Here is a 25,011-nt window from a genome sequence, read left to right as displayed (position 1 = left end):
ATTCTGTTGTTTGTCACTTAAAGATTCCCATTAAATGCCGATTCTAAGTACGTTTCAACCTTTAAACACATTATGATTATCAGAAAAGGATGACTATCATGTTGTTAAGCTTGTCAGCATATTGAAATTTATTGGCAAGCTGAAACGCACCTAAAATCGGCGTTTAAAGGGAAAAATTAAACCAACCGAAAACATTCCATTCAAAATAACCAGATTCGTGTTCATAAGTATTGTTCTTCGTTGATTTATTATTATTCTCGATGCTTATAAAATAGTGTTTTTGGAACATAAGTTCTTTGGTGGTTAATAATAAATCAGTTTCAGCAGTCTTTTAAAAAATATGTTATTTTTAATATTTTTGTATTTATCAGCAGTTTTTGTTAGTAGTTAGTACATTTATCTAGTAGGCTTCTACTACAGGGGTAGTGTCAGGTTCAGGTACACTAATGCCAGGGGTGGTCTCTGGTTCTAGAGTAGTGCTTACTGACTCTTCAGTGCTTTCGATGACTGGGGGAATGCAGACTCCCTCAGGAATGTTATCGGGCCAGTCACAAACCTGGAAATTAAAATACAATTTTAATTAACGTATGATAGGTGGATAAAGTTTCTCTCTAAAACCTTGAATTCATGTTATTTTATAATCTAACAACTTTTGTAGTGATTTATTTTTGGGGTATTGTGCCGTATTGCGCTACCACCTTCTTTGGTCAACGTTCCAAGAAAACAAGTTTCATCATGAGACAGATGGAGTTTATAATCTCAGCTGTTTCTGATGTGACAAGATTTGTGTGGGCCGGAGAAAATGGACAATCTCCAAAAGGATATCAAAACACTTTCGATCATGTAAACTCGGCCACCCTGACAAATCGTCAATTGCCGAGCATTTATTTGAAACTGGCCATAACTTTGGATTTGTTCCTCCTGGAAATACCCAAAACGCTTAGAGCACGCCTACTTTTGGACGCATTTGAAATTCATAGTAATCCCATTAGTATTAATAGAGATGACGGGGCTAAGCTCAATAGTTCTTGGTATCCGGTAATTGACGGCTATGCCAAAACTAAACGCTGAAAACTATTTAAAAGTATATTGTAGTACTTCTTATAACTCTTGAAGGATTGAAGTTAGCGAAACGGAATCACATATACATACATAAGCACACACTTCACCACATTCTTCGATTGCACATCTGCCGTGATGACATTGTAGTGCTGTCCGAAAAGTTGGCTAAAGAACAAGAACACAGCACTATATCTCAAAAATAAATCAATATCTATCAATCATATCTAACTAATATCTCTCTAAACTACTGTGTTATCGGTGGAACCCATCAGAATTTAGTATTTTAACATTTTCTATTGCAATCCAATAGTGTTATGACATGTCGTGTATATTTCTACCAAAGTCTACCGATTAAAATTTTGTTAATTGGGGTAAAACTAAGATTTTTATTCATTTTATACTGTTACATTGTATTATTCATCAATGATAACAGGAGTTTTCCACTCCGGATCAAACTTCCATTAAAATTACCGTTTTATATTTTTTTATTATGTGAATATCCACAAGAGTCCTAACTGCTCCCAATAGTCTGGAGCCAGTGAGATTATGGCATCCTGAACTGGGGTATGTTGTTAGGCTGAAGGGTAGGGAGGAGGGGAAGGAGATGAGGAAGAGGAAGGTGGGGGGTGCCTGGCTATTCAGATCTGGTCACCAAACACGGCTGAAGCCATTTCAAGCGACGTTTCACTTCTAAATGTTGGTTTTACACCAGGGCGACACTGAGAGTATCTTCCATTCTGGAACGTGCCGCAAATATACCTTATATTTTTTCAAATTATTTAATTGTGATATAACACAAATCAATCAAATAAAATTTATTTTAATTTTATTTTGATTTGAACTCTCGACCTTCGGCTAGCTTGTCGAGAGCTTTACCCCTTGACCATGGAAAAAGTCAAAATGTATGTTTGAGAACCTCAGATTTCTGAATAATAGGTTATTAAGTTTATTTATTTATCCCTTCAATACACAATTTATTTACAGATATGAACAAACTTTCGGACTGGTTCCTAGTTATATTAAAAAGGAATCCCATTTTAGGAGAGTCAAATTGACAAGTCAATTCATATTACTAAGTGCAAACAAATTTACAAAATTTCTTTTGTGTTTGAAAATTTTTTTTAAAGAAAAACAAACATTCCTGGGTTACGAATAACCTGACAATATTTGAAAATCTCCTACTACCACCGCAGTAAGCGAAAAATGTTGCCTGTGTTGTGATGGAGACTTGAACACACTACGCCTGGGTGGGACCCAAACACGATGTCAACTCAGCCACCGACCGGTCTATTGATAATAATATTTAAATGTGATTCTTAAATTATTATCATCTACTAGTAAAATAATTATTTTGCAGCACTTTTGACTCTCCCATTTATCAAGGGGCCAACCATTTTCAAAAATTATATTTAATAATTATATTTGTTTTCTGCAAGGGATGTTATGGTAGGAGGTGGAAGTTTTAGAATACTTCTAGAATTAGGGATGTTCTGATAATGTCTCTTTTGTTTATTTTTTCACGTCTTGAAGGCTTTTACACGAATACATTGATTTTTATAGGTAAGTTGTTCAGGTGTACATTAGTGTTTAGTGAATAACATAATAAACAGAGTATGAACTATATAAACAGGTACAATACAAGTTATCACAGAGATTTCTGTTGACAAAGGAGTTCAATAATTGCATATAATTACAAGAGTAAAACAAGAGTAAAAAATAAATACCTAAGTTACTTTGAAATTACTTACAGAGCAATGTGTAGTAACTTCGTTGATATTAAAAAAAATAAAAATATACGCAGTTTGGTAAGGCTTGTTTGTATTTAGCAAACCCTTATTACGCCAGATTGGGTGTTTTAAAGAACTAATAAACGGTGCACATAAATATTTATGAATGATATATCGAAAGTTGTACAAATGAGTTTAATAAGGATATTATAAAAACATAATTCCGTGGGCAAGTTTGCTATCATAATTATAAAAATAAACGTGAACAGTTTGTTGTGAATCACGTTTGTAATTAACAATCCTTTATTACGCACGTTTGGGTTTTTTACAGAACATAGAAAAATGAATATAACTATTGTGGTGACGTTATTTCAGTTTGCGCAATTTCATTTTTCTCATTTTTTAGACCTCATATCTCACCTTTAATAATAATATTTCCCGAAAACAAGATAGTAAAAAACCGTCAAAATATTGTGATATCAATTAATGTAATCGATTAAATCATTAAATTATAGATTACAGTGCAAGAAGTGTATAGTGATAGTGTACTTAACTCATTTTGTACGTGATTTATGACAACTTCTCTATCTTTTTTTATGTACATTACTTGTATGGCTAATAAAGGACCAATAACAATCCTATTTTTTTGAATTCTGGATTAAGTTTGTCGAGGACACGCGAATGGACACATTCGGTTTAAAACATGTTTTTCAATGAAATGATAATAAAAAGAAGGTGGTTTATCAATCGCCGTATCTTACTAACCTTTGCCATTATAATTTTGTGTATAATTTCTTTAATTTTCGAAAAGCCTGGAAAATAATGAAATAATCTGTTTTTGAGTTAGACTTTAGACAAAACTGTAGACAGATATTATATAAAGTTGCATTACATGATTAACCTTCATTGTCAAGTGAATTAATTAATAGCTTATCAATACTGTCTGAGACATGAGATATGATAACAATCATTTGGCACAATGATAATGCCATTAAAGTAACTTACATAATAATATTTTGTCCATCGTTTTCGAGTAAATCGGTCCGAAGTTGGAATATTTGGTCAAATTTGAAAAAAATCGAATGCTATGGGGTAAATATTCGGCGATAACTGTGTTAAAATGCTTCAAAGCGTAGAAATGGCTCCAAAAGTTTTTTTAATCCCTTCGAAAATGAAAAAAATAAATTTGGTGATGTGGATTCCCCAGTTTCCGCCTTGTTTCTGGACTCCATGTATATCGTGCTTAATTCTGTCTACTGATAAAGGTAATCGTTCTACTGTCGGAAATTTTATATGATGTGACACCAGCAGACAACGATGATCTTCTGTTCTCAACCTCAAACCCAATTTGTCAGGAAGACCTGAAGCTGGCAGAGGACGAACTAAATCATAAACGTACTAGAAAAATATTCCTGATGCGTCTGTGAGAAAAACCAATCAAAATCTTATAATAAAGATTATCCTCAAACTACCAATCACAAGCAGTTCGGATGAAATCTTTAGGAAAATCTGTGTTATGGACATTAGGCAACTTTATGCCAAAAACATACTAACATACCTCTTCAAACACAAAACTACTTTTGACAATATCCAAACTGCTCGTGATACTAGAACCAAAGGACATAATTTCTTACAAATCCCTTTCGCTAAAACAACTTTTGGCCAGAGAAATTTTAGATATTTTGCAACAAGGCTATATAATGCTCTCCCACTAGCCATTAGACTGAACGAATTTTTTTTGAAATATAAAACAGACATCAAGTCTTGGATCATCAGCCAAGACAGATCCATGATCAAAAATTTTATAAAAATCCCTACATAAGTATGTACTCCAAATAGATGCTGATTAACAAATGTATCATTTATTATTATTATTTATTATATTGTATCTTTTTCACAATGTCATTTAATGTAATGAAATATTTTATGTATCCAAAAATATGTTAACATTAATTCATGTATCAAATACGTCTGTCTCGACACAGGTTTATCCTAGTGAGACAGACTTCGAAAAAAAAACCTGTAAAAAAACTTTATATTGATAATAAAAAATAAAAAAATAAAAAAATCTTATTATGAAAAATAAATGCGAAAAGAGAGTCAAGCCGAAATAAAGCCGATATAAATCATTGTAAACGAGACTAAGAAAGGGGCCCTTAGTTTGTCGGACAGGTAGAGAGGTTGAATAAAGGAATCAGAGGAGAATATAATGACAGACGAGTGGATGGAAGATTCAATTTCAGCAACGCCCCACGTAGATTATTGTACCTATATGAGAAGATGAATGAATGTGAACAAGCGAGGAGTGTGTGCAAGACAGAGTTCCATTCCCTCTACTTATGGCTAAGTAAACGACAGCAGTCAGTTAGTTAGAATCGTTGAAATACTGAAAAGCTTTCGGACCATTGATGCAATTACTTAGTTAGAAGAAGTAGTTTAAATAGTGACGCCACGGAAGACATGACACGATCAAGTGAGTCATTTAGTTGAATGGAATCAAGTGTTGAAATAATAGAATGGTATATAAACTCAATGAGGGAATTAGTAGGACTACCAATGGGACATCGCCACATCAGGAGACACATGCAGCTATTAGGAGTGGAAAACATTAGGAAAATAGCAGGAAATGTGAAGAGGATGACTAGACTTCAATTCACCTATGGTGCCAATGTTCCGCCATGTTGGAAACAGGCACAGATACCTGGGAAATGAGAAGACACATTGTGGAACCAGGGGACATGGTAAAATATCCAATCATAACCCTGGTGAACTTTATCAAAGAGACCGAGTTACTGTAAGTAATGAGGTGAAATGGGAGATAGCACAATGGGCCCATGGCCTGAGTGCTCAAGAGAACTATGGTAAACCATCTCCGTTTTATTCAAAATATTCATAATGTGAGCCAAAAAATAAATTCGAACGACGCAAGTAGAGATTACACAATAGATTGATATTTGATGAACCGATCTGGAAAAAAACTTACATGAAGATCGGGATTAAACCAAAGTCCGGGGAAGCAGTTAATCAGACTGGGGATATCTCCTCCGTAGCAAACGTAGAAGGTAGAGCAGTCATCCTTGTTGGGGAAGGGAAGTTCATCTCCATTGGGTTCTGGTTCCGGACACACGATGGGGTCCTCGCGACTGATAGCTGAGGCACTCACCAGACCCAAGAGGGCCAAGAAGACTAATAACCCTGGAAATTAGGAAACAAACATCTTTAAAAGCTTGTTAATAGAAAACAAAAAAAAAATAGTTTGCTATTTCATTGGATTGTTAACCTATAAAAATTGCCATCTAACTCATTGATGACCTACAATCTCACATTCTATAGACCTACAGACACGAAAATTCTAGATCGCCTATTTTTTCAACTGTCCATTTCAGTGGACAACTCCATCGTATTAATAAAGTATAATAAAAACAATTTTTAAACGTTATTTCACTTTTATTTCTGTTTGACTAAAATATCAATGGAATAAAGTTTGAAAAATTGTTGTTATTGATCTTTATTACATGTCTATCCCGCACTTTTTGACCTGCTAACGTGGAAATGTCACACATCATTGTTGATCTCAAACATGGCTATCTTATACATTGTTAACTTACAAGCCTGACTTTTCCACACACTGTTGACATACAAGAAAGCCAATCTCACATATTGTTAACCTCCAAGTATGCTAATATCCCACATTGTTAACTCACAAGCATACCCACTGCATATCCTTCACTAGTTGGCACGTAAACATTGCAATCTTACCCATGGTTAACCTCAAAGCATGATAATATCCCACATTGTTAACATACGTACAAGCATGCCCATAGCCTACCCCTCAAGTTGTTGACCTGCAAACATGGCACACACACATTGTTAATATCCAAGCATGCTAATATCCCACATTGTTAACATAAAAGCGTGCCTATAGCCTATCCCACACGATGTTGACCTGCAAACATGGCAATCTTACACATTGTTGACCTACAAGCATGATGATAAAAAGTATGCCAAACTAATAAAATGAACACAATCAGACTTATAAAACCACTGTTTGTTATCGTGCCACATCTTTGATTAACGATTTAAATCTTCTATTTTTAATGCAAAATAGAATGACATTTTTGTAGTAATAAAGCGTTAAAATAATTACAAGCACCTTGCATTTTGATAGTATTTGGAACACAACTCATATTTATCGAAATGATCGAAGATTTATAAAGAAGTTGGCGACAGTCAATGTGAACTTTTTACGGTTTTCTCCTTATCTTTTTAACCAACAAAAGGGTACATAATAAATTAATTATTACGTGCCAAGTTTTAAGTTCAGACGTTAAGATTTAACTCTACACAAATTGTGGTATATTAATACATAACTTGGAATATTAAATCTCCATATGGGACTCATATGAAATCTCCTGTTGTATTGGGATGGAACTTTGATCTAATTAAGGTACAGTAATTTTATGATTATTATGATCCATTTTGCAAAGGTCTAAACGAGACTAAGTCCTAAACCAGTGAGGATGAATTTTTTTGGCCGGAGGGCCATTTCATTCGCGGACAGCTTGACTGACATGGTTTTTATTTTTATTTCTTGCTAGAGCAATCCCGGTGAGTTACAAAACACATTGTACAGGAGAAAATTTGGAAGAATGCCAGTGGTTTTTATCTTTCTTAAATATTAAAGAACATCCAAAAAATACTTGGTCAAACCAATAAATATTGTCGATATTTACACAAAATTTTGTAAGTAAAACTTTTGGTATTTTATAAACGCAGAATGTTTTAAATGCTTCAAACATAGAACTAAAAATCCTAGCGCTGCCCGGCGAACGTGAACATTTTTCTACAATTACCACAAAATCCTGTCTTTTTTAAGAACATTCTTTAATGATGTAAGAAAAAGCTTCATTCTTTGAGTAACTGATTCAAACCTTTGTCGAAAGACTTAAACCACCGCATTCCGAATTTCTACGATTTATAACATATTTCCCTTGAATACTTTAAGTTTTCAATTTATTAAAAAAATATGTATGTTATTTTTAAAAATAATTTTATGCATTTGCCGAGACGCAACGGTAATTGTATGAATTTCCCCTGATATAAAAAAAATATAAAGGGTGCTTTGAAAATGATTAAAAACACGTTATACTCTATTTTATTTTATTAAATATTTTAACAATGTTTTTTAATATTTGTGCGCTACTTCTAACATTTGTATCTTCTTTTTGAATGCTTACTATTGTTTATGTTCTTTTGAAAATAAGTATTTTTCGGGGTTTTGACAAAAAAATTATTAAAAAATAATTAATAAAATGTAACCAATTATATAATTTATTGATAGCTAAAATACCAATCTTGAAACGCTGCATAACGTCTTAGTCGATTTCAGCTTTTCTCATAGTTTTCATTTATTTGAAAGATGACTCCGCGAAACTCTTGTGCGAAAAGAACAGAAACTCTTGAAAAATTTACCGCAGTTTTATATTATTTACGTAAGTGAAGCAGCTGTGCGCAGAAAAAAATCTCTAAAATAAAGTAGGAATCTATACGACGTAAGTGAAGCAGCCGTGCGCAGAAAAAAAATCTCTAAAATAAAGTGGAAATCTATACGACGTAAGTGAAGCAGCTGTGCGCAGAAAAAAATCTCTAAAATAAAGTGGGAATCTATACGACGTAAGTGAAGCAGCCGTGCGTAGAAAAAAATCTCTAAAATAAAGTTGGAATCTATACGACATAAGTGATGAAGAACAATAACAAAAACAATATTAGGCGCGCGGCCCGGCGTAACGGACGTGAATTGATTCCAACCGACTTACATAAAATATTTCATGGTAAAGTCCTGTTTTTAGTAATTTTAAATATACATAAGTTACATCCCTAGAGATACATCTAGAAAGAATTGACACTCTAGTAATACGTTCATCATAAATAATTAAAATGTGAGCGTCGAACATTTTGACGTTGTTTAGTCCTAAAAGATTTAAAAAAGAAAAAGGGTTTTTTATGAATATTTTTAAGAAATTTGGGTTTGGTGATTTCCTGAAAATCTTCATAGAAAAAACGAAATTATAATTAGTACACCCAAAAGTTACTAGCCACCACTGATGTCAATACAAACTGTAAAACATTCATGAGCCGCATGAAACATTAATAAACACATTTAAAAAAGAAAATAAAAACAACATTTTACCTTCTATTATTTGCAGTTGAGAAATTTAATAGATAAGCATTAATCTAAAAAAGAATAATAATGATTTTGTATCACAAATCTGTCGCCGGCAAAGATAAAAACACCACTGAATCATTTGCTGATAAAAATAATCATATCTTATTAATCATTTTGCGATAATTATTGTAGTCATGAAGAGTGTTAAAATTCAAAGAATTGTTTTTCTTTCAAAACTTATTTGTCGTAATTTCTTCTTAGACATTTGCTTTCTTTAAAATCAGTGACTTCACATGATAAATAATCGTTGACATATCTTATCGGAAAATCTTCAAGTGACGTCACTTGAGATAAATGCAAGGCTAACCGCCAAATTACGAAGTCAGTGCTGTCGCTAAGTAGACTTCGCTGTTTAAATTAGTCAAATCACTCTGATTATTAATTTTATTGCAATGAAATAACACACAAATCAGCAGTAACAACGAGAATCGACAGCACTGACTTGTACACACGACACTTCACAATCCATCATGCACCAAGGCCTGTACTGTACAGTCTTGATAAAGTGCTCAGTAATCCGCGTAAAATCGTAATGTTATATTTCGCAATAGTTGGACATACACTGACATATGTCTCGCTTTGGAATCAACAATATAAACTCTATTCATCCTTCAAAGGCATTTATCGTTTACTTATAAAAATCACCCACCAATCTCCCCTTAGTATTCCTTATTTACTTTCTCTCAACAATTCTCGCATTTTCTCAGTTCTATACAAGTTCATAGACTTGAATGACTTCAATATTTGAGATTTCCTATTCCCGTATAGATTTCCCATAAAATTATAACCATCTCCCTTAACTTTAATGGCACATAGCACTCTCTTTAGGGTGAATTGCCTAATACAAAAAAAAAACTGTACATAGATAGCATAGAACGTAATCAGAACAAATTTATAAAATATCTTACCTCCAAATTCAACAAAAACTTTGAATGTACATTTCAATCTTTGCAACAAAGTCGATTTCATTATAATTTTAAACAATAACATCGACTGTACCAAACTTCTGTCCCTAATTATTTTTAACATACCTTTGAGACGTATACGACAAACAGCGCTATTCCACAAGGTTAATTACAAAAGGCCCCTAGAAACAAAGACGGAAGTGTCCACCAAACGTCAAAAATGAGTTGAATATGCAGTTTTATAGAGAAAGATTCATTCTATTTCGAGAATATATCTGTTTTTAATATAATTGTCACTAAACCATAGTATTTTGGCTTTGAAGTTTTGTTGTTGTAACAAATACGGCAGTGTCCACCTCCTTCCGAAACAAAAGCGGCAGTTTTTCAAATAGCCAATCAGGATCCTTTATTCATAATGGCGGCCGTACTTGAATTCATACAAACTCGTGCGGAAGCGTCAGTGAATCGTGTAGTGAAAAGTTGTTATTTTTTGTGGAAATAACCATTTATTGTTAGTGGACGTCAAATATTCCAAGAATGGAAACTTTCCCCGATATATTGCCGCCGGAATCAGTGAGAAAACGTGTCAAACAAACGCATAAATGGAAGGCAAACATCGCCAAGAAAAAAAGGCAAACCGCCATCATGTTGTAGGCAATTGTCAAAATATGACATTTTTAGATTTATCTGAATTTGTTCACAATTTGTTCGCAACTTATTCTGAAGCCTACATCATCATGGGCATCTCGATTTTCGGAGACGAAAAGGTTCATTTTGAAAAGAAACAAGAATAAAACTACTATTCTTTTAAAAGGAGAAACAAATTATAGATGTGACCTATCAACTTTCCATAATATCTGCAAGAGGAATTCAACTGCAAATGATAAATCCCAGTTTAATTGAGGCTAATCAAATTTCGGTTAATCATTTAATATTACGAGATGTTGCAAAACTGCTAAATATCCACTTTGGCGGTGACTGGAGAAATATTCCCGAATTGAATTTCTACTCGAAATTATGTCCAACTACTTCGCTTGTACCGCAAGAAGAAGAAGATGATTATGTTCACATAGAATGTAATGAGGAATCGGCTGAAATCGTGTCAGACTTATTAATGATTTAGTTAATTTTTGTATTATTTTATAATTTAGTTAACTTTTCTTTAAATCTATTTTTACCTTTTATTAAATCTATTTTACCTTTTTTTAAATCTATTTTCTGTTATCCAGAATTTATGAAAATTTCTAAGATAGAAGTGACCTATCAACTTTCAATAATATCTTCAAGAGGAACTCAACTGCAACTTTTTCAATAAAAAAAATCTTCCTAAAAATATTGTTTTCTTACATTGACTGCAACATCTTTGAAATTGTCATTTACATCAAAACCGGCAGTTTCCAACTGTTTGTGAAACAAAACAGCAAGTGTCCAAGATGGTCAAAATGATTGAAACAAAAACGGAAGTGTCCATCAAAAAAATTCATTTTTTAAAGAAACTGGGGCATTTAGATACATAGATGATTTAAAATAGTATTCTTAAACCAGTTTACTATCATATTATTAAAATTTCCTTGCATATTGATGAATAACGGACTGATTAAACGTTTTTTTTAGATTGCCAACAATTTAACAAAGTGGACACTTCCGTCTTTGTTTGTAGGGGCCTCAAATGCAGCATCTGATTCGCCCGTGCTCTTCATATATTCTATAGTATTTGTCTAAACTCAAAGATCGACATTCTTCAGATTCACAGCCCAAATCTAAAATAGCATCATATCATATCATATATAGATATATAAGAAATACATTATATATATATACTCACACATATATACATACACACACACCTACTCATTACACACATGATACCCGAAAATAACTAAAAATACATACCACACAACAGACATTACAAGGAAACATATAGGAAGATTACTAAATATACATAGCACACATCATACGTTACAAGGAAATATAAATAGGAATATTACTAAGTTTACATACCACACATCAGACATTACAAGGAAACATATAGGAATATTACTATATATACATACCACACATCAGACATTATGAGGAAACATAGGAATATTTAATACATGTACTGTTTCATCACTGTAACCATTGTACTATTTTACTCATTGTACTAGAATATATAAAATATGAATGCAAATCACGGTTAATCTAACCGTGAAAAGTCAATAAAAACTTTAGGTAATATGGCAAATATAGGAAACGTAAAGCATTCTTTAGTTTCATAAAGCCCACTAAAAATTACAGTGCAATATTAATTATTAATAATATTAATTATTAATTAGCGCAGTATGTGTAATGTATAAACAATGTAACCATAAGGGTAATGTATTAACAATGTAACAATATGGATAATGTATAAACAATGAAACAATGATGATATATTTAAGCAAACTTCAATTATAAAAATGTGTAAAGAAAAAAATAACACAGAATATCAAGAATTTTACAAACTGATGAGAAATGGAAATCAATTTATTACGCCAATCTTTAAAACAACTCAAATGCAAAACCATTATATTTACCAAGCCATAAAAAACTACAATAATCTCCCTTCCGAATTGCGCTGTATTACGAACCAACAAGAACAAATAAATAAAATCAAACTTTTTTTCCAAAAAAATTTATATTAAAAAAAATATGTATATATATATATATATATATTATATTTATATCTTACACATAACATTGAATCTAAGTAAGAATCGTGGCTCCCTTATCAGGCACAAGAGCTCCTCTTTTCTGATAAGGTATACATGACTAACTATGTACCTAAATATGATATATTGCAAAATATGTATGTATTAATGTAACTAAAATGTATTAATATTAAAATAATAAAAAAAAAAAAATGTAAAAATATGTTTAAATAAATGTAACAATATGGGTGATCTATAAACGATGAACAATATGTGTAATGTATAGACAATTTAACAATATGGGTAATGTGTACACGTACCCATATGTATATGGGCAATATGTATGACATTTTAGCACTATTTTCACAATGTTTAACAAACATTAATGTGAAGAGATAAAATAAAGAAATGATCCGACATGGAACGAGACATCAATGTAAAAGATGGACATCTTCTCTAGAAATTCCTAGAATAAACTAATACGTCAATTTAAAGCAATTTACGCTTTGATATTGCACGTACAAATATAATATTCTTTTATTTTCTCGTATTATATTAAGATTATTAAAAACATTTACAATATGAAACCGTAAGATAACAACTAAGGTAATTATTAGCATTGTCCAAGAAATGGTACAATCACAACAAGATAAAAGGCGATTTAAACCACAGTGTGCCAAGAAATCCTCCGTGGATTTTTGACTTCTGTATCCGTAGTGTGCCTACGAATCCACCGTGGATTTCAGACGTTTGTATCCGTAGTGTGCCTACGAATCCACCGTGGATTCCCTAATAGTTCACCGCACTTTCCCCGGTTTTATTGTATTTTGTAACATAAGGCACACAAAAATATTTTTTTACTCGCCTGGTACATTCATGTGTTAATTCTAGAAAATCGTATCTAAAAGTAAAAATACGTATTAATTTCGACATTAAAATTTAGTATTCGTGAAAGTAAAAATATTTCCGTTTTTCAAAGGTATATTATATGAAGTATTTATTTTTAAGAAAGTCTCTTATAATTTATTTGTATTGTTAATTTCACTTATTTCGCTTTAAAGAAAATACATAATAAAAACCTAGAATATTTCTGTATAAAATACTATAAGTAACATTAGAGAGACAAAAAACCATTTCTCTGAATATAATTAGCCATCCCGGGGAAATACATTATGCCATGTATACCCTTTTTTATTAAATACATTAAAAATATATCTGATAAAACGATACAGTTTACAAAATCATAATTTTGCAAAAAATCAAGAAATTTATTAAGAAAATACTGTCCAGCGTACGTTAGGCGATTGGCATTTTACCCTGGCGCACTAAGAAGTGGTGGAAGGTCGGCACTTCAAGGGTTTAACATTCAAGATCATGGAAAGGAAGATCTTTAAATGAAAACACATAGAAAGTAAACAGCGACGGATGGGCCCACAAACCAATGGACATGATAGGAAATGGTTCAGATTGATAAAACTAGAAGCCATTTTTAATATTGTGGCGGCACCTGTTGGTTTTGATACTAACTTACACCAAATACCACAAATACAAATTATGGTCGTTGGAAGGTTCTTCGTCATTAGACGACGAAGTTTATTTATATTTCCTTCTAAATGTATGTAGCCAAGACCCAAACCATTTTTCGAAGCTTCAACTTGGCAATGTGAAAGTAATTTTCCACACGTATCTACAATTTTAGTAAGCGAAGATTTTAACAGATGGTTGGTTGTATTGTAATTCAGGTTATTTTTATTTCGATTTTAAATAAAATAACAACCTATCAAAAATACCTTTTTGTATACCTATTTTTTTCATACACTAGCAAATGCTTTTATATTGTATTGATTATATTGTTTTTTTATGTGATTAGCAACAATGCTTATCCTTATCCTCTACCCTTTTTATTTTGTCCTTTATGTATAATAATGACAAGAGATTTACACACTTTTCTGAGCGGTGGCTCTCGTCGCTACCTGTTGTAGATATTCTGCAAAAAATATAAACCGTTCGCTAATAATCCACTGTCAGAAAAATCATGTTTCCAAAAAGGAATACGCGATACGAATATGAATAAAAAGTTTTGTCTACATAAAAAATCAATTCTCTCAAGAAAGTCACACAAAAACAATTTTGTATCGGTAATTCAATCTAATATTGTATTTGTATGCCTTTTTTGAAAGAATTGAGTTTTTATAACTTATTCATATTCATACTGCGTGTGTACAAGCGCACACAAATAATGCACTTATTATTTTTAAGGACAACTTGTGAAAAGTGTATTTTCATAAAGTAATTAAATTAACACCATCTATAAATGCGTAGATTAAAACATACGTCACGTTTATCCTAAAACAACAACAAAACACCACGTAGCTATCAACCACCCATCACTCAAATAACAAAACCCATTTGTTTCATTGTGGTTTTGTAGGAAGAGCAAATACATTCTGGCTATAAAGAAATAGTACCAACAGAATGATTTATAATTTAGTAGATTCAAAAATATAATTTGTTTAATTTTTCATACACGAATGGGGTGTAACGTTCAAGATGACCAGAGAAAGCCAAACCAAAGACGAGGCTTTCATCCAACATTGGACCCACGTAGCTGGCGATGATAATTATGGTGACTAATAAAAATATCCTGACAAAATGTCTATAACCAAGCAGAATCTCACACTCAGTCAAATGCAAACATACACAATGTAATCTTTGCATCAGCAATCAGTATTGACAATACATCGATATAGATTGAAAAATACAGAACATTAAAAAAAACAATTAATAAAAACAAACACCCTGTATCATGGCCACGAAAATCAAGAATAATCAGAAATGTGATTAATTGATACTTAAAATTGAACATGGCAAAAGTAATGTGGAACCGTCGATGTCGGATGAACAACATTTTTCTCTACAATGAATTGTTTTATTTGAAAAGTGTGGAGAGTTTGAACAGTGATTTCTATTGAAATTCAATAGGTAACGGTAATTCTACACAAAAAAATGATGCAGTAAACTGTTTTTTTAACCCACCGGGACTCACATATTGACCTTTATATTTCTTAAAGACGATGATATGAAATTGTTTGTATTTCCGCTTTGCAATAGAATCCAAATAAATGGAGGTTTTCTGAATGTGTAGGAAAATTAACAACAAGGAAAATTTATACCGTTCATCAACGAAATAAGCTTTCAAATTTCAGAAATAGACATATATACTTTTTTTTTTTTTTTTTTACAGTATTACCGCACAAGAGTCCCAACTGCTCCCGTCTGGAGCCAGTGAGACTATGGCATCCCCAATTGGGGTATGTTGTGAGGCTGAGGGTATTGGGGAGGGGAGGGAGATGGGGAAGAGGAAGGTGGGGAAGTACCTGGCTATTCAGATCTGGTCACCAAACACGGCTAAAGCCATTTCAAGCAACGTTTCAATTCTGAATGGTGGTCTTACACCAGGGCGATACTGAGAGTATCTTCCACTCTGGAACGTGCCGCAAATATACTATATATTATTTTTAATTAATTAATTGTGAAATAACACAAATTAATCAAATAAAATTTATTTGCGCACGCCGGGTTCGAACCCGCGACCTTCGGATCTGTAGTCAAAAGCGTATACCACTAGACCACGCCGGCCGTCAAAATTTTTGATATATTAACATTTTTAATGTAAACATAATAAAAATGGCTCACCTTTAGGGCTGCCACCTCTCCGGGTTTGACCCGGAGTCTACGGGTTTGAATGGTGCATGTCACGGCTACGGGTTTAACATCGATATCTCCGGGTCAGACCGGGCGGTGCACAGTGGGCTGAAAATCGCCTTTCATAGACATAGAGACTTGAATTTTCAAGGGTATTTTTTTGGCAAGAAATGGATTCTGCTGATCATTACTATGCTATAAAATTTCGTACGAAGCAATTGCGTGTACAGATGAAGGAGTTATCATTTTTTTAAGAAAAAATTGCAAGGCACTGACCAACATTAAAAATCAGGCTATCTCTGGAATCATAAGGTTGGCCATTCTATCCTTACACACAGATATACTACTATTTATTTGTATTTTTTTGACATACTTCGTATTGTGGCGCAACATGCGATATTTTTTTTTAAATCCTCAAAGTTGAAAAAAACATTTTTGAATGTTGATGATTCATTTTAATGCTTTTAGGCTTGCAGTGTAAATAAAATATTGTAAACTAGACAAAGCATACTCATATGTAAAGCATTATTAATTTTATAGCATAATAATGATCAGCAGAATCCATTTCTAGCCAAAAAAAAATACCCTTTAAAATTCAAGTCTCTATGTCTATGAAAGGCGATTTTCAGCCCACTGTGCGGTGACAGCGAAGCGACAGACGACCATAATGGCGCGAAGCGCGTAACTGTCTGACTGAGTGAATGCATGATGAATTTTACGGTGCCAAAATAATGAGAAACATTATGTTTTTGAGGCCTTCTGATCAGGATCAATTAAAAAAAGAAGCAAATGAGGTTTACAGGAGAACAGAAATATTATGATTTAGAGGATTCTGCATTCAAAATCTATTCCAAATTCGATCTAACAAGTGCAGTAAGTTACGAAGACACTGTGGAAGTTGTCGAATCACATGGTTTGAAAAATGTCGACGAAGATAAAATTTATGACGAGACCCGAAAATCAAACCAAGTATTTCCTCAGTTCGTACAATCTAGTGATTCAACATTGCCTGTTGATTTACGATGGGTTCAGTTATTCAAAGTCACCTCAACCTTCACCGAACTGCCAAAAATAATTGGAAAAAAAAAATTTCAATCCCTATAAGCAATGCTTTTGTTGAACGCGTCTTTTCTTTAATGGGAAATTTGTGGACAGACGAGCGGAAACAGCTTGTCAGTGGACATAGTGAAGGTAGAGTTAATTGTGAAGATTAATAAAAATATGAATGGCCAAGAATTTTTAAAGTTTTTGAAGAAACCTGAGCAAGAAAAGATGTCTAAACAATCCCTCCAGAATGAAAAATATAGTTTTAAGTGTCAAGCTGGTCCAAGTCAGCTTAGCACTATTTAGGTCATTTATATATTTTTTTAAAACATTACCAATTGTAATTTACCATGACATTTTTCCTTAATTAAATAATTCATACTAAAAAAGTTTTATTTTAATAAAAAAACTATATTTCTAAAATCTCCGGGTCTACTGTTTTTGAAAGGTGGCAGCCCTACGTATTTTTGTCAATACTGAATTAAAACTACGAATAATAACAAAAAAACAATTCAATAGACAAATGTATTATAAACATTACTATCACCTCACTTTTTTGTCGTTCCATATAAAACATTTTTTAAAGATTCACAAAGGTTCCTATTTTTTTCTAAAATTGCGGACGGAACCTTTGGTTTCATGGAGGTGTACATTTCCACTATTCTTTTGTGGTTAACGTCTAGAGTTGAATGTAAAACGTGGTATTTTCGTTTTCTGACACCGTTTAAATCATATTTCTCACCAAAGCAGTAAGGTAGATACAATGATTTCTATTAGAAAACATGAGTTGTTCCCAAAAGCGAACAAATTAGTTCGACGGATAATAGCTGTTTATTCCCTAAACCGAATAAATATGCCTGAGGGGTTAAGATTTTTCACTAAACAATTCAACGATAAAAACTCTCAATGACAACTTACCGTAGGCCGTTTCAATACAAACATTCACGTAGTCACTTACTTCTCTGCCTACCTCCGCATATCCTTCGAATTCCCTCCAGCCTCATAACATACGTCAATTGGGGATACCACAGGAGATTATGGCATCCCTAATTCCAACAGATCTAGTCAGTAAACACGGCCAAAGGCATTTCAAGCAACGTTTTAATTCTGAATCCTCTTACTCTAGGGCGATACTGAGAGCATCTTGCACTTGTGAAATAACACTAATTAATGCAATCAAATTTATTTCTTACCCTCGACCACGGAGGCCGTGGAAGAAGGATAATCACTTGGTAATGGGAATTTATTGTTGTGAGGTTCAGTACCTTAAGGTTCAAAGCTTTAAACAAATTGGTTACATAATAAGCACACAAAATTTTTGAAACAAAATTAGATTTATTGTATTTTTTTAATAAATGTTGTTGTATTTACAGGTTGATTTGAAAGTTCACAAAATGTGAGGAAGAATGTAGGTACATTTGTTTGTTATTTATCTCGAGGGATGTCGGATTCTAAACTGCTGGAGGAGGAACACAGACTCCGCCTGCCAGGTTCTCGGGCCAGTCACACACCTGTAAAAAACGAAATACTGCTTAGAAATTGCACACAACATCTTGTCATTTTGCTAGTAAGTTTTTATGGCGTAATTTTCCGCTTCGGATTTTATATAATTATTTCATGATAAACCTGCATCTAGATACGCAATTGCTTTGACAAGTTGACATTACATTCGCATCCCGAAAATACTCTTAACAGATGAGCACTAACTCAGAGCTGGGTGTGGTTTTAGATTGTTAAAAATAACAATATAAAGAAATAATCACCAAGGGAGTCGAACTAATAATGAATCGTGAAAACATTGCATTAAATTCTTGTCGTAGCTGAAGCGCTGGAGATGCAGACTTAAATAGAACTTAAAGGGAGCATTTTTATAGTGAAAGTCATATTTTCTTAGTAATAATTTAAATTAGAAATTGTACACTCATCGTACAATGTGTACCGAAAACACCGTTTAACGATTGTGGAGTGTTTTATTTATTTATTAGTTAGGCTGTTAAGCAGCAGACCAGGGAATTGTATGTCAGATAATGACATACAGAGGTTAAACTAAATGCCAGAGAAGCAATTTAAGAGAACATATGAGGTCCCTGAACATTTAATGAAAAATACCCCAGTGACCGGCTATAAACAGAAGTAGCTGTGTCGACATTGACACTATTTTAAAGGTATAACTAGTGTTAACATTGTGAACTGTGAATAGGTTGGGGAGATACTCCAACTGGGTGCCAGAGAAGCAATTCAAAAACCCTTGTTACAGGGAGACAGATGGATAGCGATATCAAGATATAACTAGTATCAACATAGGCTGACGAGATATTCACTACAGCCTCGGGGTTGAACCGGGTGGCAGAGAAGCAATAGGCGATATGAAGTAGAACTAGTGTCAAAATAAAAATAAGATTGAGGAGATACTCACTCCAGCCTCGGGGTTGAACCAGGTTCCGGGGAAGCAGTCCAGAAGCACGGGTACGTTGCCAGTGCACTGGTAGAAGGTTGCGCAATTGGCAGGGTTGGGCAGGTGAACGGCGCCACCGTCAGGGTCGGGCTTGGGGCAGTTGGGAAGGGCGGCGTGGGCGTATGCTACGCACATGACGAGGGCGGCGAACAAGATTACTAAAAATAAAACAAAAATAAATTATACATAGTTCTTCTTTCGTACGACCAGGGGACATAGAAACATATCCAGATCTGCGAATCACTTTAGAGCTTTAGACTGTGGACTTCATCAATACCACCGGGGAATTAATGAAGAGGGCATTCCTCGACTATATTATAGTGATGAAGAATATTTTAGAAAACGTTTGTATTATTTACTTAGCTAAACTGTTTTTCTAGTGTAGTAGGTACTAGAATTAGGTAATCTACCAGACCAAACCTCACCTGTTATTAAATGTCTAGGGTTACTTAGGAATCTCTTCAAATTATTCGTAATCCGGTTAAAAACTGGATTTCAGGCCATTAACAAATTAATTGATTCCTGTTGAACTTTTAGTAAAAAAGCAATGTATTATCGTGATATCGGAACACGTGTCCATAAAAATCATTATTACGGATTTTAATAAATATGCAAAACTAATTTTTCTCACACTCGTGTTAAACTTGAAATAATTCCCGTGTCCAATTGAGAGATGTATATGTTATCTGTTTAAACTTTTGTTTAATAATTATTACACACAAAGAGGAAGACGTTGATTTAAATTGTGTGTATTGCGTAAATTTCTGACATTGATTATCAACAAAGTCATTCCCCTCGAACAACGAGTGGTTTGACCCACTGGAACTCTACCAATTGAGCTATTGCCACCTCATTAAATTCCGTCATTTTTACCATTCGCATTTTTTTTTATTACTAATATTATCTTTAATACATAATAGTCCCCAATTGACGTATGTTATAAGGGTAAATATAGTCGGGAGGTGAAGGAGATGGGGAAGAGGAAGGCGAAAAAGTACATAGCTATTTTTATTCTGAAAGGTGTTCTTAAATCAGAGCGACACTGATCTTCATCTTTCACTTTGGAACGTGCTGCAAATATTCTACATATTATTTTTAATTATTAAATTGTGAAATAACACAAATTAATCAAATAACCTTTACTTGCGCACACCGGGATTTAAACTTGCTACTCGAGCCTTACCCCTCAACTACGGAGACCGTCAAAATATACATAAATATATTGAAATTAATCACTTCTAATGTTAATATAATGTTAATAGAATATCCCACCTTTAAATGACAACATATTAACACTATTATTATCTTTCTTATCGACCTAAAAACAATTATGCCGGAAATGATAAGCACAAATTAACTACTAAGTTGGCACTTGAAATATTTAGTTAGAATAACAAACAACACTTGAGAACAGAGAAATCACTCAGACACTCGAGACAACAGGAGACAATGGAAGGTTCGGACGATCTGGCAATGTGAATGTATGTCAGAGAATGCTATATTGGCATTTTTCTTTTGTTCATGACCTTTTATTCTGGAAACCGGTAATTATCATAATATCTGGTCTTTATGATCTTGTCTGGAACTATTGGCAAATCACGATTTGTTTGGCGGCTAAGTAGGCGTCAATGAAACGCGAAAATACAAAATGATTACTGTAATGGGTGCATGTTATTTCCGTACATTGTAACATGCATTTCAATTAAACGTAAATATATTCAGAAAAATTAAAAATATTAAATAAAAATAAGTTATATTGATGTTATGTTAAGGCGAAGCTTAATGCCAAAGCACTATTTTGATTATTCTTTGTAACGAATTGGTGTACATTATGAATATCAAAAATATGCTTAAAAAAACTAGTATACAAATTAAGAAAACAGCTACCTCGAACTATTATTAATTTCAGTTACCGTTAATGGGGTGACTTTTAAACTTGGGGTGAATTTTTAACGTTGGCGCAAAAAAAATTCCTTTAAATAATGATGTCGGAATTTTTTTCGTCATATTTAATGCGCTAGTTTTTAAAAATTACTATAAAATATAATAAAAAAATTGTTTTGGGAGTCTAAAAGAAGCACGCTACAAAACATGTACCATGTACCATGTACCATAACTGCTTATTACTTATTTTTAAAATTTAAATACATTTTCCTCTTCTTCTGTATTGGTAAATTAAATGGTAATATTAAAGAGTTCTGTGATTTTGACTTCTCCGAAAAGAAAGTCTTAGATAGATATTTAATTTGAAGTATTTTAATTTTAATCTAATAATATATTTATTTCTTGATTTATTATTCTAGCTATTAAATAAGAATATAACCTATATACCCACGACTGCCATGCAACAATTTAAATATAAATAGATACATTTATGATTATTACATATCTTTACATACATGGACATATAATAATAATGCGAGTTCAAATATTCAAGTAGTTAGACACATTGTAAAATCACTAAAATTCTAAATGCATTTTAAACTTTTTAGGTAAAAAGAGTTAACAGAAAAGGTTAAATTAACGTGAACCGATATGTATTGCTCAAATTTGACTAAAGAGAGTTCAACGAAAAAAATATGACACAATTCAGCAATTCTTTATACATAATATTTTAGTTCACATTTCAAAATAATGTGCAAGTAATTAATTATGTAAATGTTTAAAATAAACAATACATGAGATTTTTGTTACTATCACCAGATTAACGTTTTCTTTAAAGTATTAATATAATGTTATAATAATTACCCTTCATTTTAAATTGATGCACTATTTTTTACTACAAGAAGAAAAGCAGACAAAAATATATTATGAATTGACATGCGATTCGCACCGGTTATATATACTCCTCGGTCGACCTGATAATAGTAGGACACTCCTTATCTTAATATTTATTGCGGAGTTATAAAAATCCCATTTATAAGATTAAAGATAACTTGATTAATCATACTCCATCATCAATAGGCTATTAATCCACTAGTTGTGAATGAATAGTATATTTTCATTGAGACGGAAATAACGAAGAACATGTGGAGTGAGAACATGTTAGCGGTTGCTTCGTTCCTTTCCCAATTCGGCTCGCGTTTTTATACGTATCCTTAGATATTTCACAATGATCAAAGAAATGGTGTTGCCATGCGTTGGTCGAAAGTCTGGTTAGGTTAGGCTAGGTTGATATCTTTCTCTAGGTTGAAACACGTAGTACAACCGGAAAACGAAGAATCTACATCACATAGAGAGCAAAAAAAACTTAATTTCTATGATCTGAGCATTTAAAAAACAACTTTTTCCATGTTTTTCGGCAAATTAAAGTGTTAATAAAATACGTTTTGGATGCGTACTACGCTTACGCGACGTATTCTAAAATATATTGAACAGCTGGTATTAATTCAAATTTCTTTTTTTATTGTAATAAAATGTAAAAGTCCGAATGGGGCGTAAATTGATAATTTAATTGAATTAATATTTCTTTATACCTAGGTTAAATAAATTTAATTAGGTATTAATTAGTTACTAAGTTTTAGGTTTATCATTGTTCTGCTTTATGTTCGGTTTGTTCTGTTTACTTCGTTCTTCATTGCGGGGTTCCATGGCGATTGCCCAAATCGTCCGGATCGTTGCTACGCTAACGCATTATGTATTTGGATCAATGTGCATTTATTATTTCGGATAATCAGTACATCAATAATACTATAAGCTAGATTATGTTTCACTGAAGTACAAAACAAAAATAAACATTGCTCCTTACAAAGTATGGCCTCGTCATCTGCTTGCTACGAAAAATAATTACTTATATTTCGCAAGCAAAGAAAATGTCCTTGTAATATTATAAATAAAGTATGAATGATTGATAAAAATCTAATTAATCGTTTATTCAAGTGTCGCTAACTGACGTGAAAATTTATTTCTTTAAATTTTACTGGAAAATTTCCATCAATCTAATATATAAGAAAAAGATAATATTAACAAATCTAAATGAAACAGAACAAGACACAGAAAATAAAAGACAACGGTCACAACTGGGAAACAAACCCAGGATCTCTGTTTTACGCTCTTTACCCCTCGAGACCATTAGGTCCTATTCATTATACGTCATAACAACTCTAACTTGATACACACTTCTTGCCTCATTCACATTCATACATTGCCTCACAAGTACACAGAGAAAAATGAGTATTGTATCAAGTTCTTGTAAATCCGATTAAAACGGGATTGCAGGAATTACGAATGAATTAACAGGTTTCCTGTTAAACGTTTAGTAAATGACGAATATATTATCACGATGTCGGAACACGTATTTAAGAAAATTAGAATATTTTTGCATTTTTTCATGACATATTATCAAAGCAAATTTTCGTGCATTCTTAATTTCTGCAATCCCGTTTTTAAATTATTAATAATTTGAAGAGATTCTTAATAAATTAGGAATACTCATTTTTCTCAGTTTGCATACTCTTATATTATTATGACTATTGACATGGCCTGACTCACGTATCCGGTTCACTTGATCGTCCCATGTCCCCCACTGGTTTCCCCGACTATTTCTACCATTCACACAATCTCCTTGCATTTCTTTCTTCGTGAATTCGCTTTTATTGTTCTTATTTTTCTTTAAACAATTTATTTTTATTTTTTAATCATAATTTATATTTACGTATATAATAATTAATGTGGAATTTATCATCTTGGATTCACGGAATGAATGCACTGCGTTCAATTCCACGGACCTATTCATTCCTAATTGGACTTGGATGTAAGTCCTTTTCAGCCATTTGAGACGCCATAACAAGATGTGGATGTAGAGAAGCGGGGGCTTTCCAATATAGCAGGGGCGGGGAACCTGCGGGTCGCGACGCTTTTTTGTTGCGGCCCGCGAACACTTTCGGTGCGGTCTGCCGATCACAAGAAAAATAGTTTATAAAAATTACTTTTAGAACTAGATAATGGTTTTCTTTCACGGTGTTTCAGATACATTTTTAAGACATTATACAAAATCCAGAGAAAGGTATAACGTAGCTGACAGGTTCTTATGTATGTTACCTACGTTACTAGAATGCAATTTTGACACAAATGAATTGGCAATCAAACATCACTTTTTAATTTAATTTTAATTTCTTACTATTTTACTAATAAAATGCTACACTAAAATTGTAATAGTAAATTATGAGTTTAATCAAATTAGGGACTCGCTTACAGATAAAATTACAGTTATGGATTC

General features: G+C 32.8%; 2 protein-coding genes across 3 annotated transcripts; both read right to left on the bottom strand.

The window, feature by feature from the left end:
* Positions 1 to 336: 336 nt before the first annotated feature.
* LOC149422154 (uncharacterized) lies at positions 337 to 6,959 on the bottom strand. The gene is made up of 3 exons (XM_089633629.1): positions 6,943 to 6,959; positions 5,773 to 5,984; positions 337 to 556 (listed from the first exon to the last, which is right to left on the bottom strand). Exons 1-3 carry the CDS (start codon positions 6,947 to 6,949, stop codon positions 401 to 403), a joined length of 375 nt encoding a protein of 124 aa, XP_089489755.1. The 5' UTR covers positions 6,950 to 6,959; the 3' UTR covers positions 337 to 400.
* An 11,727-nt stretch (positions 6,960 to 18,686) lies between these two features.
* LOC149422153 (peritrophin-1-like) lies at positions 18,687 to 22,590 on the bottom strand. Of its 2 annotated transcripts, none has more exons than XM_089633628.1 (3): positions 22,542 to 22,590; positions 19,755 to 19,951; positions 18,687 to 18,849 (listed from the first exon to the last, which is right to left on the bottom strand). In XM_089633628.1, exons 1-3 carry the CDS (start codon positions 22,546 to 22,548, stop codon positions 18,790 to 18,792), a joined length of 264 nt encoding a protein of 87 aa, XP_089489754.1. In that variant the 5' UTR covers positions 22,549 to 22,590; the 3' UTR covers positions 18,687 to 18,789. The 2 variants fall into 2 exon arrangements, with proteins under 2 accessions (XP_089489754.1, XP_089489753.1); XM_089633627.1 differs by lacking the exon at positions 22,542 to 22,590 and adding an exon at positions 21,066 to 21,249.
* Positions 22,591 to 25,011: the final 2,421 nt, after the last annotated feature.

The sequence above is a fragment of the Hesperophylax consimilis genome, chromosome 7 (genome assembly GCF_061612785.1).
Source record: "Hesperophylax consimilis isolate HC1 chromosome 7, BYU_Hcon_1.0, whole genome shotgun sequence".
Classification (NCBI taxonomy): Eukaryota; Metazoa; Arthropoda; class Insecta; order Trichoptera; family Limnephilidae; genus Hesperophylax; species Hesperophylax consimilis.
Note: the sequence above shows the minus strand (reverse complement) of the source record. Positions and strands in the feature narration are given on the sequence as shown.

What these genes read in the sequence shown, in the direction of transcription:
- LOC149422153 (XM_089633627.1), bottom strand. An exon ending in GGTTCAACCCCGAGGCTGGA is followed by an intron (nt 18,850 to 19,754) that starts GTGAGTATCTCC and finishes CGTTTTTTACAG; the next exon opens with GTGTGTGACTGGCCCGAGAA.
- LOC149422154 (XM_089633629.1), bottom strand. An exon ending in GGTTTAATCCCGATCTTCAT is followed by an intron (nt 557 to 5,772) that starts GTAAGTTTTTTT and finishes TTTAATTTCCAG; the next exon opens with GTTTGTGACTGGCCCGATAA.